The sequence below is a fragment of the Macrobrachium nipponense genome, chromosome 41 (assembly GCF_015104395.2).
Source record: "Macrobrachium nipponense isolate FS-2020 chromosome 41, ASM1510439v2, whole genome shotgun sequence".
Lineage (NCBI taxonomy): Eukaryota > Metazoa > Arthropoda > Malacostraca > Decapoda > Palaemonidae > Macrobrachium > Macrobrachium nipponense.
Window position 1 is genome coordinate 45,283,272 of NC_061102.1, and position 20,201 is coordinate 45,303,472.

At 39.8% G+C, this 20,201-nt stretch overlaps 1 protein-coding gene across 1 annotated transcript in view; it reads right to left on the bottom strand.

Annotated features, from left to right (window-relative positions):
- Positions 1–20,201, bottom strand: part of LOC135212841 (dynein axonemal heavy chain 5-like) — a 281,888-nt gene that overhangs the window by 147,525 nt on the left and 114,162 nt on the right. The window contains 6 exon segments of the mRNA XM_064246609.1: positions 2,639–2,826; positions 3,213–3,391; positions 6,271–6,443; positions 18,799–19,023; positions 19,200–19,361; positions 19,471–19,678. Of these exon segments, the coding sequence (XP_064102679.1) occupies positions 2,639–2,826; positions 3,213–3,391; positions 6,271–6,443; positions 18,799–19,023; positions 19,200–19,361; positions 19,471–19,678 (1,135 nt within the window).

Genomic DNA, 20,201 nt, shown 5'->3' on the forward strand with positions numbered 1-20,201 from the left:
TAGAAGCAGATAAAAACAGACTATAAAAATGTGCAAGAATGTTCCGCTTTTCATGGAAAGAAAATGAGACAATTGAAAATTTCTCAGATATACGAGAATCGTTAATTATTACCTTGCCTTTGTTGGTTCCAATATTCTGCCAAGGAAATAATAGAAGAAGAACTATTAAGATAAGATTCAGAAGTCAAGGACAACATATACAGTGGTACAAATCTGTTAAAAAGGGAATCTTATCCCTATTAACTCATTATGCGGTAATAAAAATGCAGTCAGTATATGTTACCATATGTTATAGATTTAGAAAAGACTCAGGTTTCAAGAAATGTATCGTTGTTTGGAACTTATGCATCCTTAAAATTAAATTTAAGAAAAAAATAACAACATATATATAATATACATACATTACATACATACATACATAACATACTATATATATATATATAATAGATATGTAATATTATAGAATATATATATTTATACTATATATAGATAGATTATACATATATATCTATGTTATTATATATGTATGTAGATAATATATGATATAGATATATGAATATATATTGTATATATATATATATATCTGTATATCTAGATCTAGATATATATATATATAGATATATATATATATATATATATATATATATATATATATATATATATATATATATATATATATATATATATGTGTGTGTGTGTGTGTGTGTGTGTGTGTGTGTGTGTGTGTGTGTGTGTGTTTGTTTAGTACCTTAAACACATTCTTTTTTACATATCGAATTTACCTGCCATATAAAAACATTGTCTTTAAATGGAAGAACAATTAACTGCAGAGTATCAAGAAAGCATTGGTAAATCAGAGAAAGGATTTTCTGTAACATCACGCTCCACAGGGACATGTTCGTACAGACAAGATTCAATCTGAAAGGCAAGTCACTGAAAAAGAACGTTACGAAATGCACTTACTACACATAGTACCCATTTTGGCATTTTTATGCATATAATTAGGTCAGGGTTAATCTTGCACATCTTTCACCTTATGTGTTATGCATATAAAAATTCAATATAAGCTGTATATATTAATCGTATGATATTGCAAATTTGCAGCATTAACTCTTGCTTTTTTTCCTACGAAAACTGTTTTCTCCGGATACGTTGATGTAAGAGATGATCGGATATTATAAAAAGAAAATGACAGGAAATGTATTGCCCAATGATAAAACATCAAGTTAAACAGACTAATGCTGACTCCGCAGTATTACACCCATAGATTGCGAGGATTTGTACTTAGCGTCGGCATCAACCCACCCCCCACCATGACAGCCGATTGGTACTTATGGTACTTTTTATCTCATCACCGTGAGCTTTTATATACAAACACTAAGCTATAAAGGTCGTTTGATATCTGATTCGCGTTAGTTCGGGAATATCACTGAAGGAGAATTATGAGTGAAGAATGGATTGGTACCTCAGTGACTCGAGTGAGCACTAACGACTTCCAGTCGACGTTCAAAACCATTGGGCTATCGATTCTTATTACTGCTATTCAAAAGAGAACCATCCTCTGGGATTAAGGTACAGATATAAAAATCTAAACTTTGGCCTCTTCGAAGCACTGCAAGTTTCCGACCCTTATTTCAGGAATAATACAGTATGTATGATTGTAAGAACCTCAATTTTTGTTAAGCTGTCACTACAAAGCCTTAGATCGAAATGCAAGAGCATGAAATTATACGATAGCTAGTTGAATACCACGGAGGAAAATGAAAACGAGAACTGCAGAGATCTTTCGGTTTTAACGACCCTTTACTTAAGGTAACACTGATTTTACTAACTTTGTACTGCCCGGTCGTATATGCCTATTTGTTTTCAAAATGTATTGTTTTCTGACTAAATTACCTGGGACCACGTGTAGGTGGCTGCTTTTAAAATATCTAATATAGCCCACGGGCTATATCAATGTTCGTTTGATTATGCTTACCTGTACTGTGTTTTCTTTGTTCTGATCAGTCTACGCCTTAAGTAAAGGGTCGTTAAGACCAAAAGATCTCAGCAGTTCTCGTGTTTTCATTCTCACGTTTTATATATTTCGTAATCAAGTTATTCACACACTCACACACACACACAATATATATATATATATATTATATACATATATATATTATATATATATATATATATATGTATATATATATATATATATATATATATATCTATATATATATAAATATATATATCTATATATATATATATATACAGTGTGTCTGCGGGTGTGTTTGTGTGTATGTGTCAGTGCGTATGAGAATGCATGTAACATTCTGTGAGATTTAAGGGAGATGCGACACTGCATATAAATATCTGTTGGTTGTTTTAGTAAGTCAAACGCTGCTAACGTATTGAAGGTTGTAAAACTAAGAATTTGTTCACAAGTGGAAGATTAATATTTTTGCCAAAATTTACGGCCCGCGACGCAGTGTAATGGCATTTAGTTCCCCACTCAGACACGGTACAGGGTTACCATGGTAAATCAATAATTAAAGCGTCAGTATAAAAGTTTTTAAGAAAACAATAACTAGACTATTCCCAAAATACCCTACAAACAAATTTGACACCAGGCTTATTATGAGAAGCAGAAAATTACCATTGTCAGAAAGATGCCGAATTCGGGGTTCATGTTGATGACGTCACCATCAGTGAATACGAAGCTTTTCCTCCTTTCTTTCTTACAATGATGAATGACAGCAATTTGCTGAGCAGCAACTGATAGCACCGGCAGTTCGATGCGGTTGAACTCGTCAAAACAGCCCCATGATCCTGACTGCGCTAATCCTGGAACAACATTCGTCTAAGTACTACTACATATTCTCAAGGTAAAAATCTTACTGAATCCTTACTGCATACTCATTTTAAAAGCAGTGGAAGATGTTAAGCATACCATGCAAAAAATGATAAGATGACTTGGTCATGTATGATAACTGATGTTTGATAACGTCACAAGCCACAGTGTTGGACATATCTGTGTATTGATCCATTCATCTTTTTTTTCTATTTATCTATTTTTATTTTTTTTACTTTCACAAATGATTGTAGGTAAATCAGTTTTCTTTCGTATTGGCATATATTTTCCTTTACCTAACAACAGTTGCTACTGAAAAGATGAGTATTTGAGCAGTTTATTATAGTAGATATCAGAAATTCCAGAGACTATGAGTTACCTTTGAAGATTCTCCCCAGGCCTCTGTAATCCATTTGATCGGAACAGTTGAAAACAACAACGTATTTCCCAAGGGTTTTCCCCATGTCTTTCGTAGTTTCTGTCTTCCCAGTACCTGCCGGGCCCGTGGGACATGCTCCCATACTCATGCTCAGGGCTTGTGCCAAAGTGATGTAACATCTGCTTGCGTAAAAAGAAAGACAAAAGGGATAAGAAAGATTTCCTCTCCACCCGGTTGTCACCTCATATATTTCTGGTCAATTTGCAGCGGTGACGCTCTGACTCTCGACCTCGGCACCGGGAGTAACTCATTTGTGATCAAAGCGTCTTGGGAAATTAACTATTCATAAAAACATAAATGCTTTGTAAATGCTCTCGCGGGAGACTAAATAATAAAATTTATAAAACACCGGCAGAAAAATGGAAACAATTAAAGATCGTTCAGGATCCGCAAAATGCCTCTTCTCCCTAAAAGTTATATTTCTATCTGGCCCAAAATGAAAAAAATCACTTATTGACAGTTCCGATTCATCAAAAGATCATTTTTCCGGGTCGACGACTGAAAAAAATAAGTAAATAAATAAATAAATAAATAAATAGCAACTTACCGGAGATAAAAATAGACTGAGTTGGGGTTGAGTATCATGTCAATGCTAATAAATGGACCAAAATCTTCCCAAAGATTATGTTGTTCTCCAACAGGTTATAAGACGAAGACTTCTCTGCCTTGTGGGAGTTTTCAAATAATTTTGATTATTTGCTCTTTCTTTAATTTTTCTATATATAAAATCCCAAAAATCTTGTACACCAAGGGAGGAAGAGATAAATTAAAATTTTGGCTGTTTTATATAATTTCAGGTTCAAAATGAATGATCATTCGAGTATGCGATAACTCCGCAATAATACATTTTGTAGCATTATACATATTTTTATGAAGATTAACATTTACATTGTTGCTCTTGACATAAGAACTCAGGACTTGGTAAAATAAATAAATGCAAAATTTGTATTATCGTCTACGAAGGTTCACAATTACACTTCATGTTTCCTTAGCTCTTATTCGTGCAAAATGGAGGGGAAAAATTATACCTACTATCACATTAAGGCCGCCACTAACGTTCAGGTTCAGTTATGCATGCGCAGTTTTGCCTGCACAGTCAACGAACGTTATTGTGAACAACCTGCGCAGCTTTTCTCGCCTGCACAGTCAGCCTCTGCACAGTTGGCCTGAGCAGGCAAAAACGGACGTTAATGTAAACCACCTGCACAGTTTTTCTCGCCTTCCTGTGCGGGCAAAATAGGGCGTTAATGTGAACAGCCTGCACAGTTTTCCTCACCTGCACAGTCGGCCTGTGCAGGCAAAACTCGATGTTAATGTGAACAACCTGCACAGTTTTTGTCGCCTGTGCAGGCGGCCTGTGTAGGTAAAACTAAACGTTACTGTAAACCAGCTGCATAGTATTTCTCGCCTGCACTGTCGGCTTGTGCAGTCAAAACAGAATGTTAATTTGAAAAAAAACTGCACAGTTTTTCTCGCCTGCGCTGTCAGGCACAACGGATCATGAATGTGAACAATCTCCACAGTTTTTCTCGCCTGCGAAGGCAGACTGTGTAAACACAAGCGAACGTAAATGTGAATAAACTGCGCTGTTTTCCTCGCCTGTGCAGGAGGCCTGTGTCGGCAAAACTGAACCCAAATGTGAACAACTGTGCAGGCAGACTGTGTAGGCACAAGTAAACATAAATTTGAACAAACTGCACAGTTTTTCTCGCCTGCGTAGGCTGCTTGTGTTGGTAAAACTGCACGAAATGTAAACTCCCTGCGCGGTTTTTCTTGCCTGTGCAGGCAGCCTGAGCAAATTGCTCATCTCAATCGATTTGCCTCCGGCCAAACGGCTACGCATGCGCACTTTCACATTAATGTGGGGAGGCAACCTTTTAGGCTCTGTTGGCTTTGAGTCTCCCGACATATCGATATGTACCAGTCAGGAACAGAATGTAATAATAGTTTTTATTGAATTAAAAAGTGTTTTTACTTAAATTAATGATGCATCGCCTTTACTTTTTTTAATCGTTAATATGGATGTCCAAATAATATATATTTATATTTAGCAATTTTCCAAAGGAAAGATAGTTGTGTATAATGAAATCTGAAAGTAGCATCATCATTCTTATATGTCTTAATGTCTTACACATTTCACTGAAATCTAGATGAATAAGACTTCGCTCGAGGAAGTAATACTCTCAAAGCCTATGAATCTTTATTCGTAGTGACTAACCATATATGCAAGTCCGTTTTTAAATGAGAATAAATATTCATTATTGCGAAATCCTGTAAAATAAGAATAGGATGATTATGCCTCATGTATAGAATCCACTTTTAAAATTAGAATAAAATAATATTCTGCTGCCTGACGAATACAAATAATGTAGGTGTTAGACTGTATGTTTATCTATTGCTTACATACAATGCCAGTTTTTAGAAATAAAATTGAACTAAGCAACACACAAATGAAACAAAGGAATAGTAGTGAACTATGGATGTTCACTCATTGTAGCACATAATAAGAAATTCATTCTTAAAATGAATACAATTACTAACTTAACACAGTTTACCTTGCCATGGAACTCTTCCTTCGTTTATGAAATATCCATTAAAACAGTATGAAAATCCTTAGTGGCAAATTTAATTTCAACAAATTCCCTCTTTCACTGGACATCTATTTGACGTTTAGGAGTTTTTTTTTTTTTTTTTTTTTTTTTTTTTTGCTGTACTATCGGGAAGCCGATTACAGCTGTTACGGAGGACTGAGGAAAGAGACAGTATCGTTAGGGGTGAAGGTTGTTGGGCATAACTGTACAAGTATAACTGAAAGTTAGTGGCGACCTTTAGTTTCTCATTTGCAATAGTTTATTGACAGAATTACTTAATCAAAAGATATCGTTTGTCTTTCTTTTATGTTATTTAAATGTTTAATGAAATTTCTAAACGAATGCGAAGAGAAACAGCCAAGCAGCCACATTCGGAAAGGAACATTTCGTCATGGCGTCTCTCTCACCTGTCCGTCAAAGGGGTGATGACAAGGCGTTCGGTGCATCCGACGAACTCGTTTTGGTACTGGAAGGTCACGTCCGTGAGAGCGATATTAGTTTTGTCTATGTCCTCACGAAAATAGATTCTAATCTGACGAAGCCAGTCAAAGTCCATCACTGATCGCACATTGTTCCGGCACTGACAATATGAAAAGGACAAAGAAAAAAGATAAATCATATAGAGAAATGATTTTGGTTTCATTCCACTTTTGATCAAAGTATTTCTTTGATCATAGAAAGAACTACCATTTCATAATATATATATACACACATATATATATATATATATATATATATATATATATATATATATATAATATATACATATTATATATATAAAGTATATATATATTAATATATAATATATATAATTATATATATAGAAGCGAACGGACAAATAAATATATATATATATATATTAATATAGTATATATATATACTATATACATATTATATATATATTATATATATATATATAATATATATTAATAATATATATATATAATATATATATATTACTATATAACAATAAATGGTCAATAATATAACGAAGGTTGTGAGTAAGGGTAGGAGTTCCCCAGCTTGCTAAACTATTCACAGAACATACGCACAGGTCAATGGCTTGTTTCTCACAAGCCACTGACCTATGTGTATGTTCTGTGAATAATTTAGTAAGCTGGGGAACTCCCTTACTTGCAACTTTCGTTACAATAGTGACCATTTATTGTTATAATATATAAAAAAATAAATAAAATATATATATCTTTTTATTACAATTTTTTATTTATATTTTTAATTATTATGTTTATAATATATATGTATATTATATATATTATTTATATATATATATATATGTATATAGATAAATATTAAATATGTTATATATATATTATCTATATATATATACTATATATATATATAATTATATATTATATGTAGATATATATATATGAATATATATCATATATATATGATATAGATATTATATATGTATATATATAAATATAAATATGTATATATCATATTTATTATATATATATATGATATATATATATATATCTATATATATCATATATATATGTATATATATATACATATATACATATATATATATAATATATATATATATAGATATATATATATATATATATATATATTATATATATATATATACATACGTATATATATATATATATATATATATATATATATATATATATAGTAGTATATATATATATATTATATATATATATATATATATATATATATATATATATATATATTATGACGAAGGGCCAAGTATCTGGTTACTAGAATTACCATTCATTAATTGTTACCTCACAATAGCCAGACACCTGAACATTCATCACAGGTACTAAACGACTGAATACTCTAAAGGCAACAGTGATCCCTCAACAATTTACCAGTATTGGAGAAAATCAGACTAAGTTCATCAAAACAGGTGTGAGGTAATCTTGTAAGTAATTACAGTAATCAAATGGCATCACTCCATCAACAACTTTAAAAGTCTAAGTATTTCCCTGATTTCATAAGTCTAAGTACTTCCCTTGGTCAAACTCACTTCAAGTAAATTGAAGGAAAACAGATCAATTACCACTCTATGTATCTACCTAAGCAAATCCTGTAAATATACTGGTATCAGGTATTAACGTAATTATCATTAATTTTGTTTTAGTCTCAGCCTTGTGATTTACTTTAATTGTTGATTTATTTAAGGTTAAGTTTGGTTTTTCTTGTAACAAGGCTGTGTTGCTAAAGACGTTTAGTGGCCTACTCCCCGGCATTGGTATGTGTAAAAAGTTAACTCCTAACTCCATCTATTGTTTCTTTTTGGTGTTGGTGAGAGCTGCCATGGACTCTGGAGTGTTGACTGGCAGTTTCATCTCCTGATTTTACTGTGTTCGTCCTTGGAGACAAAAGTTTTCTTCGGAGGATAAGGTTCCTCTTCTAGTCAGTACGGGCCTGACTTGCATGCCTCCCACACTTAAGCTGCTTGGATTACCTGGATTACCTTTTGTGCTGTGGGCTCAGTTCCTGTGCCACCCACGGCGTTCTGAGCTATTGTAGCCTACCCTAGGCTAGTGTTTGAGTGAGGTGTGGACTTCCTGCAGACTCAGGACGACGCAGAGGAATTATTCCCGGCCGAGTGGACGCAGGAAGGGCACCTCTGCATCCTCCAGGACGTTTTCTTCGCCAGTGCGGCAGTTGTGGGGGCATTGTGGCCCGAGGAGGAACATAGGGAGTCTGTGAACAGGTAATATCCTTTTGGTATTTATTTCAGGGTGGCACTATTAGTTGTATACCCCTGTTGCTACCTGTGCTCCAGAACTCCCTCCGCTAGCGGTGACCTGACGAGTGACGCCGTACCTGGTAGCTTGCCGTGATACCGTGTCAGACTTCCCCCAGTGCTATGACCCTCAGCCTAGCACCTTTGGATGCCAACAAGTGTGGGTGTAACCCTTTGTTCCCTCTATAAACTGTGAGGAGCTTTTCTGTGGTTTCATTATTTTTGAAGTTCTCGTATAAGAACATTTTATTTGCCCCTATCCTAGGGTGTTAATGTTAAGTTTAGCTTTATAATATTAGGTAGGAATTTAAGTGTTTTCTTTCTGTATGTCTACTCCTTCCTTCCTAACCTTATTTAGTTATAGGTAGGTTATTTGGGCCCTTTATTTATTCCTTGTGTTATTTTACTACTATGTTAGGGATATAGTTTTAGAGGTTAGGTAATCCTACTGGATTTAATTTAAGGACTGTATATTTGTCCTATAGTCACAAGGCTGACTGTTGCTTATTTTATTGCTTTGTGTAATAAATATTAAGTTTTCTCTCGTGTTTTCGTCTCCATTGACCTATATTTATTGGACACTGTATTAATGCCCTCTCTTTCCTGGTGCTTTAAGAACTTGCACCACGGCCCCACAAGGGTCGTAATACTGGTTTAAATGAAAACACTTAGAAAAATTTTTGATACAAAATTTTTTTATTAAACTCAAAATTTTTTAAGTAAATTCACGATATCAGGGAAAATTACTGTTATTTGAAAACAAAGCAAAGTTTAATTAATTCTTGAATCAATTAAGTAAAATTAAATCAAAATCAATTTATCACAAAATTCAAGAAAATTAATTCATTAAAAATTCAAAAGTGTTAGGCAATACTTAAAATATGAAATTAATTCACAAGTGCTAAACAATAATAAAACTTGAAAAGAATTCTAAGTAAATGCAAATTAATTCACAAGTGTTAAATTCAATTAAATGTGCAACGATTAAGTAATGAAAATAACTAAGTTAATTAAATTGTGAATGCAAATGAAAACACAGAAAAATGTGGAAAATACCAAAATTGTAAAAAAGAATATAAAATAAAAACACACACTTGTTCCGATACGTAATACAAACCCTCGGTCCTTTAACAATAGGAAGGTAACTAGCGGCAGCTGGGACGGTCGTAAGCTTCGAACAAGGGGAGAACGGTAGTTAACTGCTTGTCCGATCGTGCGCGCGCCCGCGCGCCCGAGAGGTGAAGAATCACTTTTGCTTTCGGCCGCGGGTGTGAAGGACGTGTTCGTCATCGCTCTCTGCCCGCTTCATCGTCGTATGCTTTGTTTATATTGTCTTTTCTACTAATGGTTTGTTTGACTTGAAAATGAAACTGTAAGTACACTGTTTTCATTTTCATTACTTAATTATGAATCAACATGGAGCTATCACCGTAGATGCGGCGATTTCCGCTCTTTTCATGAAATTGACTTGAATTATGTCTCGGTGCCGAGGGCGGGCGCACTCGCGCCGAGTCATGTATTTTGGGCGAAAGTGTGTAATTGAAAGATGTAAGTACTCTTTTTCATTATATTTTTGCCCTGTGCGTTCGTTGCCGAGAGCGTGATTGCGCTCGGCACGAGCCTTTTATTTGTTGAATAGAATGCAATGAAAGTGGATTCGCAATGCAGTATTCTTTTCATTTTCATTTATTAATTGCATCAAATTTAAATTTGGATCAATTTCCGCTCTTACCCGGGAATTAATCCTTACGATTTAATTATGTGAAAGTGAAAATCGCAAGTGCAGTATTGTTTCATTTTCATATATATTTTATGATAGCATATTATTATGGATCAAGTTTCCGCTCTTACCCGGGAATTGATCTTTCCCCCTTTAAGTTCTATGAAGTGAATCGCAAGTGCAGTATTCTGTTTCATTTTCATATTACTTTTCACTGCTGTGCGAGGGTAGGGGAAGCGAAGGTCTGCCAGGAAGTCGTCGGAAAGCTCTCCCGCGACTCCCTTGGTATCCGATTCTTCGTCTTCTTTCCTGCCCCCCGCTCAGCTTCTTCGTTGTATTTTGTATTTGGGGTCTTCCTTGCGTTCGGGGTGGGGCATGTCTCCCCCCCGTGCGTGAGGGAACCCCTCTTACTAATCTGTCTGTGCTACCGCAGGTGCTACATCCGTGGGAGACGACCTTGGACAACTGCGGCTGCAGGGCGTGCCTAGCATCCACGATCTGCTGCAGCGTCTAGCGAGGTCTGGGGCGGTGACCTTGGAGCGGTCTCCACTACAACCTCCACGGCCGCTTATGCTGCTTCCCCCCGCTGGTCTACACTCCCCATACTGTGTCGGTGACGCCGTCTGCCGCTACTAGGGCCGGTCGTCGCCGTACCGAGGAGGGGTATGCCGCCGCCGCCTGTGTTTTCTTCGTGTTGCCTGCCCCAGACTTCCGCTGTTCCAGCAGCTCGCCCCTGGACCGGCCGCCAGTACCCAGGTTCCCGCTGGAAGAGATAGACGGGGACCAGAGGAGTATCGGTTAGCTCTGGTACTTCCTCGCCTGGCGCTAGCGGCAATGCCGCTACGCCAGGTTCCGGCTCGGTCTCTCGTTCGCGGGAGATCCCGAGTGTACGCTCTCCCTCGGGAGACCGTGCAGCCAAAGTTTCGGCGCCAGAGTTCGCTCGGCGCCAAGACCGCGGCACGGAGCAGAAGGCTGGCGAGAACCGCTCAGGTGACTCTCGCCAGGCCAGCGGCCGCTCTCGCAGCGACCAGCTGGTAACCCGGGTTTTCCCCCTAAGAAGACTCCTTCGGGAACTTCGAAGGGCTCGTCTCACTCCGGTGTGACGGGGGGGTTCTTCTGCTGGTCCTCCTGTTCCTTCGGGAACGGGGCCCGTCTCCTCTTCTGAGAAGAAGAAGACGGGGGACCAAGGGTGTGCTGGCTACCGCTGGTACACCCTCGCCTGGTCTTGGCAGCTCTGCTGCTAAGCCAGGTACCGGCTCGGTTTCTCGTCCGCGAGAAATTCCGAGTGTACGGTCTCCTTCGGGTGACCGTGCAGCCAAAGTTAAGACGCCTGAGTGCGCTCAGCGTCATGACCGAGGCACGGAGCAGAAGACTGTCGAGAGCCGCTCAGGTGACTCTCGCCAGGCCAGCGGCCGCTCTCGTAGCGACCAGCCGGTACCTCGGTTGGACGTGACGGTCTCTGACCGGCCACGGGTTGAGGCTGGGAAGAGGTCCCCCAGGTCCCCTCGACCGACGGTACCAGCCTCGGCTGGTACCAGCGGTTTGACGTGCCGCGAGGACGCTCACTGGTCTCACCGCGAAAGTGAGCTCTGCAGGTCACCTGACCGCCGCTCCCACAGGGACCGGGCGGATACGGTGACCAGCAGCAGCTCGTCTGACGCACGGGACCGGGGTCGACGTGCTCAGTCGAGCCGCTCGCCACAGGTGAGCGGCACGGCCAGGCCTGCAGATCGATCCCCACTGCGGGTTGGTGATCGGCTGCAGCCCCCCACGTACGCTGGTCCTGCCAGTGAGCGGGGGGGGGGGGGGGGAGCGTCAGGTCTGTCTCTCCACTACCTTCAACTTCCTCGGGCTACACCGGGAAGAGCGAGGTAGCTAGGAGTGATCGTGAGAAGTGCACCGCTCACGATCCCGTCACGACGCCGCACGTGCCACGTATGGTCTTGGGACCAGCCAGGACGTACGCGCAAGTGATTGGAGGCGACCGTCAGGGGGGGGAGGGGGTAGCATCAGTTCTGTCTCTCCAATACCTTCAACTTCCTCGGCATACGCCGGGAAGAGCGAGGTATATAGGAGTGATCGTGAGAGATGCGCCGCTCACGATCCCGTCACGACGCCGCACGTGCCAGGTATGGTCTTAGGACCAGCCAGGACGTACGCCCAAGTGATTGGAGGCAACCGTCAGGGATCTGTTGCTGGTCCTTCTTCTGAAGGAGGAGGGTCTTGGGAGCTGCTCTTGTTGGAGGGACTGGACGGTCCTACTCCTCAAGACGCTGTAACTTCCAAGATTCAGAGTAACTTTGCCCAGGTTATTGCACTGATTCGTCAGCACAACGACCTGGGGGAAGGATCGCCGTTCCCACCAGCAGAGCGCATGTCTCTGCTTGAGTCGTTTTGGGGCCCGAGAGGGAACCCAAACCGACGGTGGGTTCGCCGCGATCGGAGCTTACCGATTCTGTCTTGAACCAGAGTCTCTCGTCTCCGGACAAGAAGGCTCTCTCAGTTCTGGCCGGTCGATCAAGCTACTTCCACCTCCTCTACTGCGACAACGGCGTTTCTACGTGTCTTCGGACACCGTATTTAAATACTCCTTCGGTCCTCCTGAGAGGTTTCGACCTCGACGAGGATTGGAATGAGTCGGAGGACGGTATCGGCTCTCTCCTGTCAGGTGTCGATCAGCCCCACCCAGACGACGTTCACAGTGGCGGCAGACCCTTACCTACAGTGAGAGTTCGTAACCCTCCTCGGGAAAACGTTTTCTCCTGACGATACGTTTTCCCAGACTCTGAGAGGCCATCGCTGCAAGGCGATGGCTGCTCCTAATCTTCTCCAACTGCTAGTTCCACTGGGAAGGCGAGCGAGTATCCAATTCCTCCCCCATTCCCTCTCTCCTTACGGCTACGAGGGAAAGGGGAGGGATCCTACAGAGATTTCTCTGTAGGATCCCACGTTGGGGACTGCGCTACCAGGGGGACCTTCGGGTCCTACCCGACGTAAGCCCCGGTCGTTGAGGAGGGATCCTGCCCCATTCTCGATTTCTACGGGAATCGAGAGGACCACCAGCCGATGTCGTTTGACGAATTCGGTGGGGGTTTCGCAGACTGCTTAGAATTCTACGGAATTTCTAGCGCATTCAGTGTGTTCGAGTTTCTTGCGATCTCCAAACACTTAGGCAAGACCACGGTCAAAAGTGAGCGAGACGAGAATCCCCGATAATTGTTACACGATAATCGGGAACCTCGCCTATGCTCGAATTCCTGGAATTTCTAGCATTGGGAAGAAGACTGCTGCTGAAAGAAGACTTTCTCACAGTAGGCGACCAACCTGGAATAGAGAAGAACGGACGGGAACATCCAGTTTGGCTTGAACTATCGTATTAGTATTCTGTTCACCATTGAGGCTTTCCTTCGAGGAAGATTTCTTCACTCTCTTTGATAGAGACCGAAGGTGGTCGATCTCCAATCCTTATTTTGTTTTCTTGAAGGAAAGAATTTAGGATGGAGATCGTTGTTCAGAATCCTACAAATATACTACGTATATTAACCTCGCGACATGATTCTGCTAAGCAGTTGAATGGTCCGAGGGGTAGGCGCATATCCTGGTTATTCTACGGATTGCGACTTAGACGAGAAGTATTCTAATTGAACTGCAACTCGGGTTGCCTGCAACCTCCCAGGAGTTTCCAGTTTCAATTTTATATACTTATGGTGTTGTCACAACAACACCATTTAAGCTTTTATATTTACCGAAATTCGTTTCGCATAAATATAATTGCTCGAGCATATCTTTTTATGCTCGGTGGTTCTAGCCGAACGCATTCCATTCGTGGAAAGGATTACTTGGCAACTCAGGATGACGAGTCAGCGACAGCTACTGCGTATTGAATTGCCCGAGGCATTTCAGTACCAGCTGCCGCTTCGAGATGGATGGTTGGTTATGTCTTTCTCACCTGCTTTGATTGAATACCAACCGTATCTCTGCCCAACAATCACGGACTTAAGTCTCTGATTAACGGGGATTCTCGCATACATGAATGACCATCTACTGCTGTGACGCTAGTATTCATCGTCTTCGGTATTGCGAGAATTTTAAACAGAGATATCTATTCGACTCTCATCTTTCTGTTTACCGCACGGTAACAGAATTCTGTAATAGTCTCTTGCTGCATCGTATCTCGATAATGCGAATGATTTTTGCGGAATCTGAGCTTGTCCTCAAAATATCTTGTATTCGGAGGTGTGCAATTGTTCATTGTTCACCCCGGATTAGCAGATGTATTGAAAGACATCGCCTACTCCCACACCTGCCAGCTCTACTTCCAAACGTTCAGCCCATGAGAAGCAGTTCTTCAGGCGGCTCTCCCCTGTGTTTCATTACTGAAGAACGCCCGCTTTCACTGCACACCGGACAGCAATGAAATGGCGGTTAGCGTTTTCAGTCATTTGTAAGCACAGGTTTAGAATCTTGAGATTCCTTCTCTCGATTCAGCTGGAAGACGTAGGTTGCATTCATTGCCTACCTTCGTCTTCAACGTCACATAGTGTTGTTTCTCCTTAAGCTGAGATTCAATGTCTATGAGATTTTCTTGCCATCAGGGACCTCGGTCTTTTGAAGGCAATTGACTTTCGCCTTTTGAGCTTATGCATTAAGAGAATCATCGCCGCGCCGTCCGGCATCGGTGACTAACAAATATTTTATTTGTTTGGTCTCTCAGCATAACTCTTTAAAGGGCGAAGGTCACGTGACTTACTCGGATGCTTGGACAACTTGCCTCTACTGATTCCGAACCAGTCAGTCGGCAGCTGTCAGAGCGCCCGAGTCAGTTACGAACTATGCTGTGGACTTAGTTCGGTTGTTCCAGAGCAATCATTACTTCGTCTTAATAGCTTGTCAGTATGAGTACTGTACATAACCAAAGTCGAGAAGAGGGATAGGTCATACGACTATTCCCTTCTTTTCGTCTTAGGTAACTGCATGTCTTCTCTTGAGAAGTCAAGCACAAAGGGATGGGGATTTGTGACGCTCGATTTCGTACCGATCTTCGTAGCGAAGACTCAGAACCCTTCGGTAACTGACGATTGGTTCGAGTCCTTCACAATACCCTCCCTAATGGACTTCACCGCCTCCGATACGAAGGCTATGCTGCTTTGTCCTGTGAAGGCGCGACGGAGCTGTTTGAAGAAACTCGACACCCAGGATGAGTGTGGACGCCTCTTCATCATTCGCTCGCGTTCCGCAAGAACTTCTCCGTGGCGCAGGTAGTGAAGACAGGGGCCTGGTCCAACCGGACCGCATGCACCTCCTACCTTCGGGATATTGCCCACAGTTCCTTGGATCTTTTTCCTTGGGAACCGTGGTGGTTGCTCAACACGTTGTGTAGTTAACCCAGACCCTAGCAGGCTGAACAGCATCGAGTCCTGGTGTGACCGTAAGAATGGATGAGGAATGAGAGTGAGACTGGCTCCTCTTCCCATCTTTTTCTTCCCTCTACTTCAGGGTAGAGGGGCACGGTCGTCACCCTGCTGGGTAAGGACGAGATGCAGGTGAGCTACTCAATAGAGCACCATCCTATCCCTTTCAGTAGGGATAGGAGTAAATATCCACCACTTCCTTCAACAAGGGGGAGGAAGTGGATGCCAACTTGAGACAACCCATCATTTTATGATTGTCTCTTGCAAACAGGAACAAGTTCTTGCTTGCTGGTACGAAGAGATACGCTTGCCTCTCTCTTAGTACTTGGCTCAGAGGTCTGACCATTGATCCTGCGGTGCACACCCCGATCAATCAGACAGAGGTTTGGATCCCTCCCTTGCTCTTACGACCAGGGAGGCATTCCAAGGTTGGACGAACACCAGTCTGTTCACCAAAAAGACTCAGATTCCACCCACCAAGAAGTGAGTCTTCCTATTGTTAAAGGACCGAGGGTTTGTATTACGTATCGGAACAAATGACAATTTGTCGAAAATTGCATTTTTCCTAACTATACAAACCTGAGGTCCTTTACATATAGTCCCACCTCATGCCACCCCTCACTCTGCCACTTTTTGCATGGGCCTAAAGCAAAAGTGATTCTTCACCGCCCGCGCGCACGATCGGACAAGCAGTTAACTACCGTTCTCCCCTTGTTCGAAGCTTACGACCGTCCCAGCTGCCGCTAGTTACCTTCCTATTGTTAAAGGACCTCAGGTTTGTATAGTTAGGAAAAATGCAATTTTCGACAAATTGTCATTTCAATAAGAAAATGGATAAATGCACTTCAAATGGAACAAACACAAAACACAAAAATTTGCAATTTGTAAAAATGTAAATTGTTTTTCAGCCAATGTAAATATTAGTTTAAATTTTTACCAAACGCTTGAAACTATTAGTTATTAATTTCTTACCAAACCACTGTAACTATTAGTTATTTGTTTCTTGCCAAACCATTGCAACTATTAGTTATGAGTTGCAACTAATAAAAATATAAAACATTTTACCTTGGTATACCAGTTTCTTTCGCTCCTGCAGCTTGTTTCACAATTTCACAAAAATAGGCGCTGTTACACACTTTACAATGTCTGTTTAGATTCCACAAATAACACTAAATAATACTAAATAAACTCGAAGAAATATCAAATCTGAAATCTACGAGTGACCAATTTACGTTACGTTAATATCAATTATGGCAAAGCAGGCAGAGAGAGAGAGAGAGAGAGAGAGAGAGAGAGAGAGAGAGAGAGAGAGATCTGAACGCCAGGAATCCCTCCTTGCTCTCCTCCTTGTATGGGCAACTCAAAAGACTGGCAGGCTCAAAATGTTTTGGGGATGCTAAAGATGATGCAATCATTTCTAGAAGCTTCTAAATATGATGTAACTTAACAGAAAAATCGTGAAATCTGCATGAGGTTTCGGCAAAGATGTACGCATATGAAAAGAGTCGGCTCAACAAGACACATATTCGATCGAAACAGACTCGAGCAAAACTCCCTATCAGACGTCATGATAGAATTCCCAAAACACAATGGAGACCTCGAGGTTTCTAATCAAACATGTTGACAGATTAGGGAAGCAAACGGAGATCTCGAGTTCCTCTTATCTAGAGGCGATGACACAGTAAGGAAACAATCTCTAGCTCGGAACGGACAAAGATAATCTCTCTCTTTCTTTACATTCTATGTTGTATACTTTTAAATTATGTTATGCGAAATCTGAACACACATTTTAAGACATCCCATCACTCTTACTAGCTAAGGAATCTGAAAAATGTTGTAAAACTCTATACATAACATTTCATACAGTCCAAGAGGGGATATATGCATATTGAAAGTAGTAACATTATATATATATATATATATATATATATAGATATTATATATATATATATCATATATCATATATATATATATATTTATATTTTATCATATATTATAATATTCATATATCATATATAAATGATTATACATATATCATATATCATATTATAAATGATATACATATATCATATATCATAATTCATATATTCATAATTCATATATAAAAATGATATATCATATATCATATATCATATATAAATGATATATCATATATCATATATCATATATAAATGATATATCATTTATCATATATAAATGATATATCATTTATCATTTATCATTTATCATTTATCATTTATCATGAAATGGTAGTTATGCAGGTAGGAACAGTCATTAAGTACAAATATTTATGATTGTTAACAGATAGAAAGCTATATATATAAAATGTTTAGTCAAAATCCAAAATTCGAGGGCCGTTTCTAATTGGGCATAACCCCTCTCCTCAATTTTTTTTAACTTTCGGAGTTGACATCTACGTAGAAGCGTTTTTTTAGGTACAAACAGGCTCCTCATAATAAAGGGGCAATAAGGCACCCTCAGTAGTAAGGGGGGGCGACACCTCCCCCCGGGAATGAGGCTCCAAGGGTTCCCCACAATATTAGAAGACAGGAGACCTACATCCTTTCGACTTACATGGGAGAGGGGGTTATAGCTTACCTACCCCGAACTTGATAGCAGGGGGCGCTGCCCCCTTTGGGAATTAGGGCCCAAAGTGTCAAAGATGGACGTATTGCATAAATATTTGGTACCATGAATTAATATAAATGACTACAAATGCATTCAACATCAATATCAAGGTTAAACCTGTTGCAACATGTATGCGTCTGCCATCGGCCAACGGTGCCTGACTGACCCAGTCAGTAACGCAGTAGCATTGGCTAGTGAAAAAAGTACGCCCAGGTCATTTAGAAATGAATATGCATTTGATTACACGTCCGAAGGCCAGGTACACCTTCTTGTATTCATATAAAATAGTCCAGGGTATGCGGCTGAAGTTCATATACAAATGGTTGGAAAACTGGCAGTACAATGCGTACGAGGATATATGTAGGTAATATCATACAATATACAACTGAAAAATTAAAGTTTTAAAACTGGTAACTATTATGCTTACAAGACTGTCAAAGATATCTCGCTGATGTATGTGGATTGTGATGAGTGTTTCGTACTTCGTTCTCTGCACCGACTCAAGATCTCTGGTGGTCTGATTGATGAGGAGATTCAGAAGGTCCAGGAAACGATTGTTCATGTCAGGCATCACTCTTTTGTCTGCTCTGGCTTGTTGCAAAGCCAATTCCGAGTCGCGAGTCCAGATCATCTGCAATCCTAAGATGCCTACCTAGAATGAAAAAAGAAATGGAGAATCAAGAAAAAAAACTGTCCATATTTTTTTTATAATTAGCAAATACTTTCTGACGATTATGCTCTTAGGATAAAAATATTACTGTTTTAACAATAATGACAATGAATTCTTTATACTATATATATTAGACAACGATAAACCATAATAGATACCTGCGCAGGAAATTGCTCCAAGAATCTTAGAACATTGAGGTCAGGATCTTGAATGACATGGTGCGACTGTCTAATTATCCCATGGACAGATTGCTGGCACATAATCAGGAACTTGTTAAGCCAAACCTCCACACTACCTTCAGCCCTTGTGGGTTTTTCAAGCTGAGTGAGGAAGAGAGCATAAGCTGTCAATATGTACAAATAATAGCTAGCATATGCCATAGGCAAACGAATAGACAAAGTATTTTCTGTTTCATATGAACACAATTACCTGTACAATTTCCCCCTCGGAGGAAGAAATGGCTGTGATCCGATCATAGTCATGCTCATGGAAGCGTACAGTTTTTGTATTATCAAAAATGGACATTAGGTGAGCCTGGATCGTGTGAGAATCTGACGCTTGCCCCAGTATTTCAAGCAAGGCAGGATCAGAGACGAAGAAGAAGCGAGGGAACATTAACCTTTTCTTCTCCAAGTACCTGCAGACAAGAAGCTCATTATTTAGTGTTTCAGAATTATGCATACTCAATATACAACATTCAATATTTTAGGCACAAGAATAATGTGAAATGGAAATCTTTTTATACATCATGGCATCTTTGTTAAAAAAAACATCTATCTCTACACTTCTGGAAGACTTCAGACTCACTGGTCACAATAGAGAATTCCAAAAGCTATTAAATGAATGGAACATGATAACTAACCATATTAGTTTTTTCGCTTCTGTATATTTTTTCTTATTTTTTTGCGGGGGTAGGGTAGCTCTTTACCGATTTCAACCATAACGATTTTATTTACATTTCTTACGTCCGAGTTAAGCTACTTGTTTAAATGTTACATAAGTAGCATAACAACAGACGAAAAAACGTAAATAAAATCAAAATAGTAAATGCCCAGAAAAAAAAATACAAAAGCGAAATAACTAATAAGTCTAGGGATGCGCTGCTAATTTCCTTACCAAAAAGTATTTAAAGGATTGAGTTTCCATTCGGTATAAAGCTC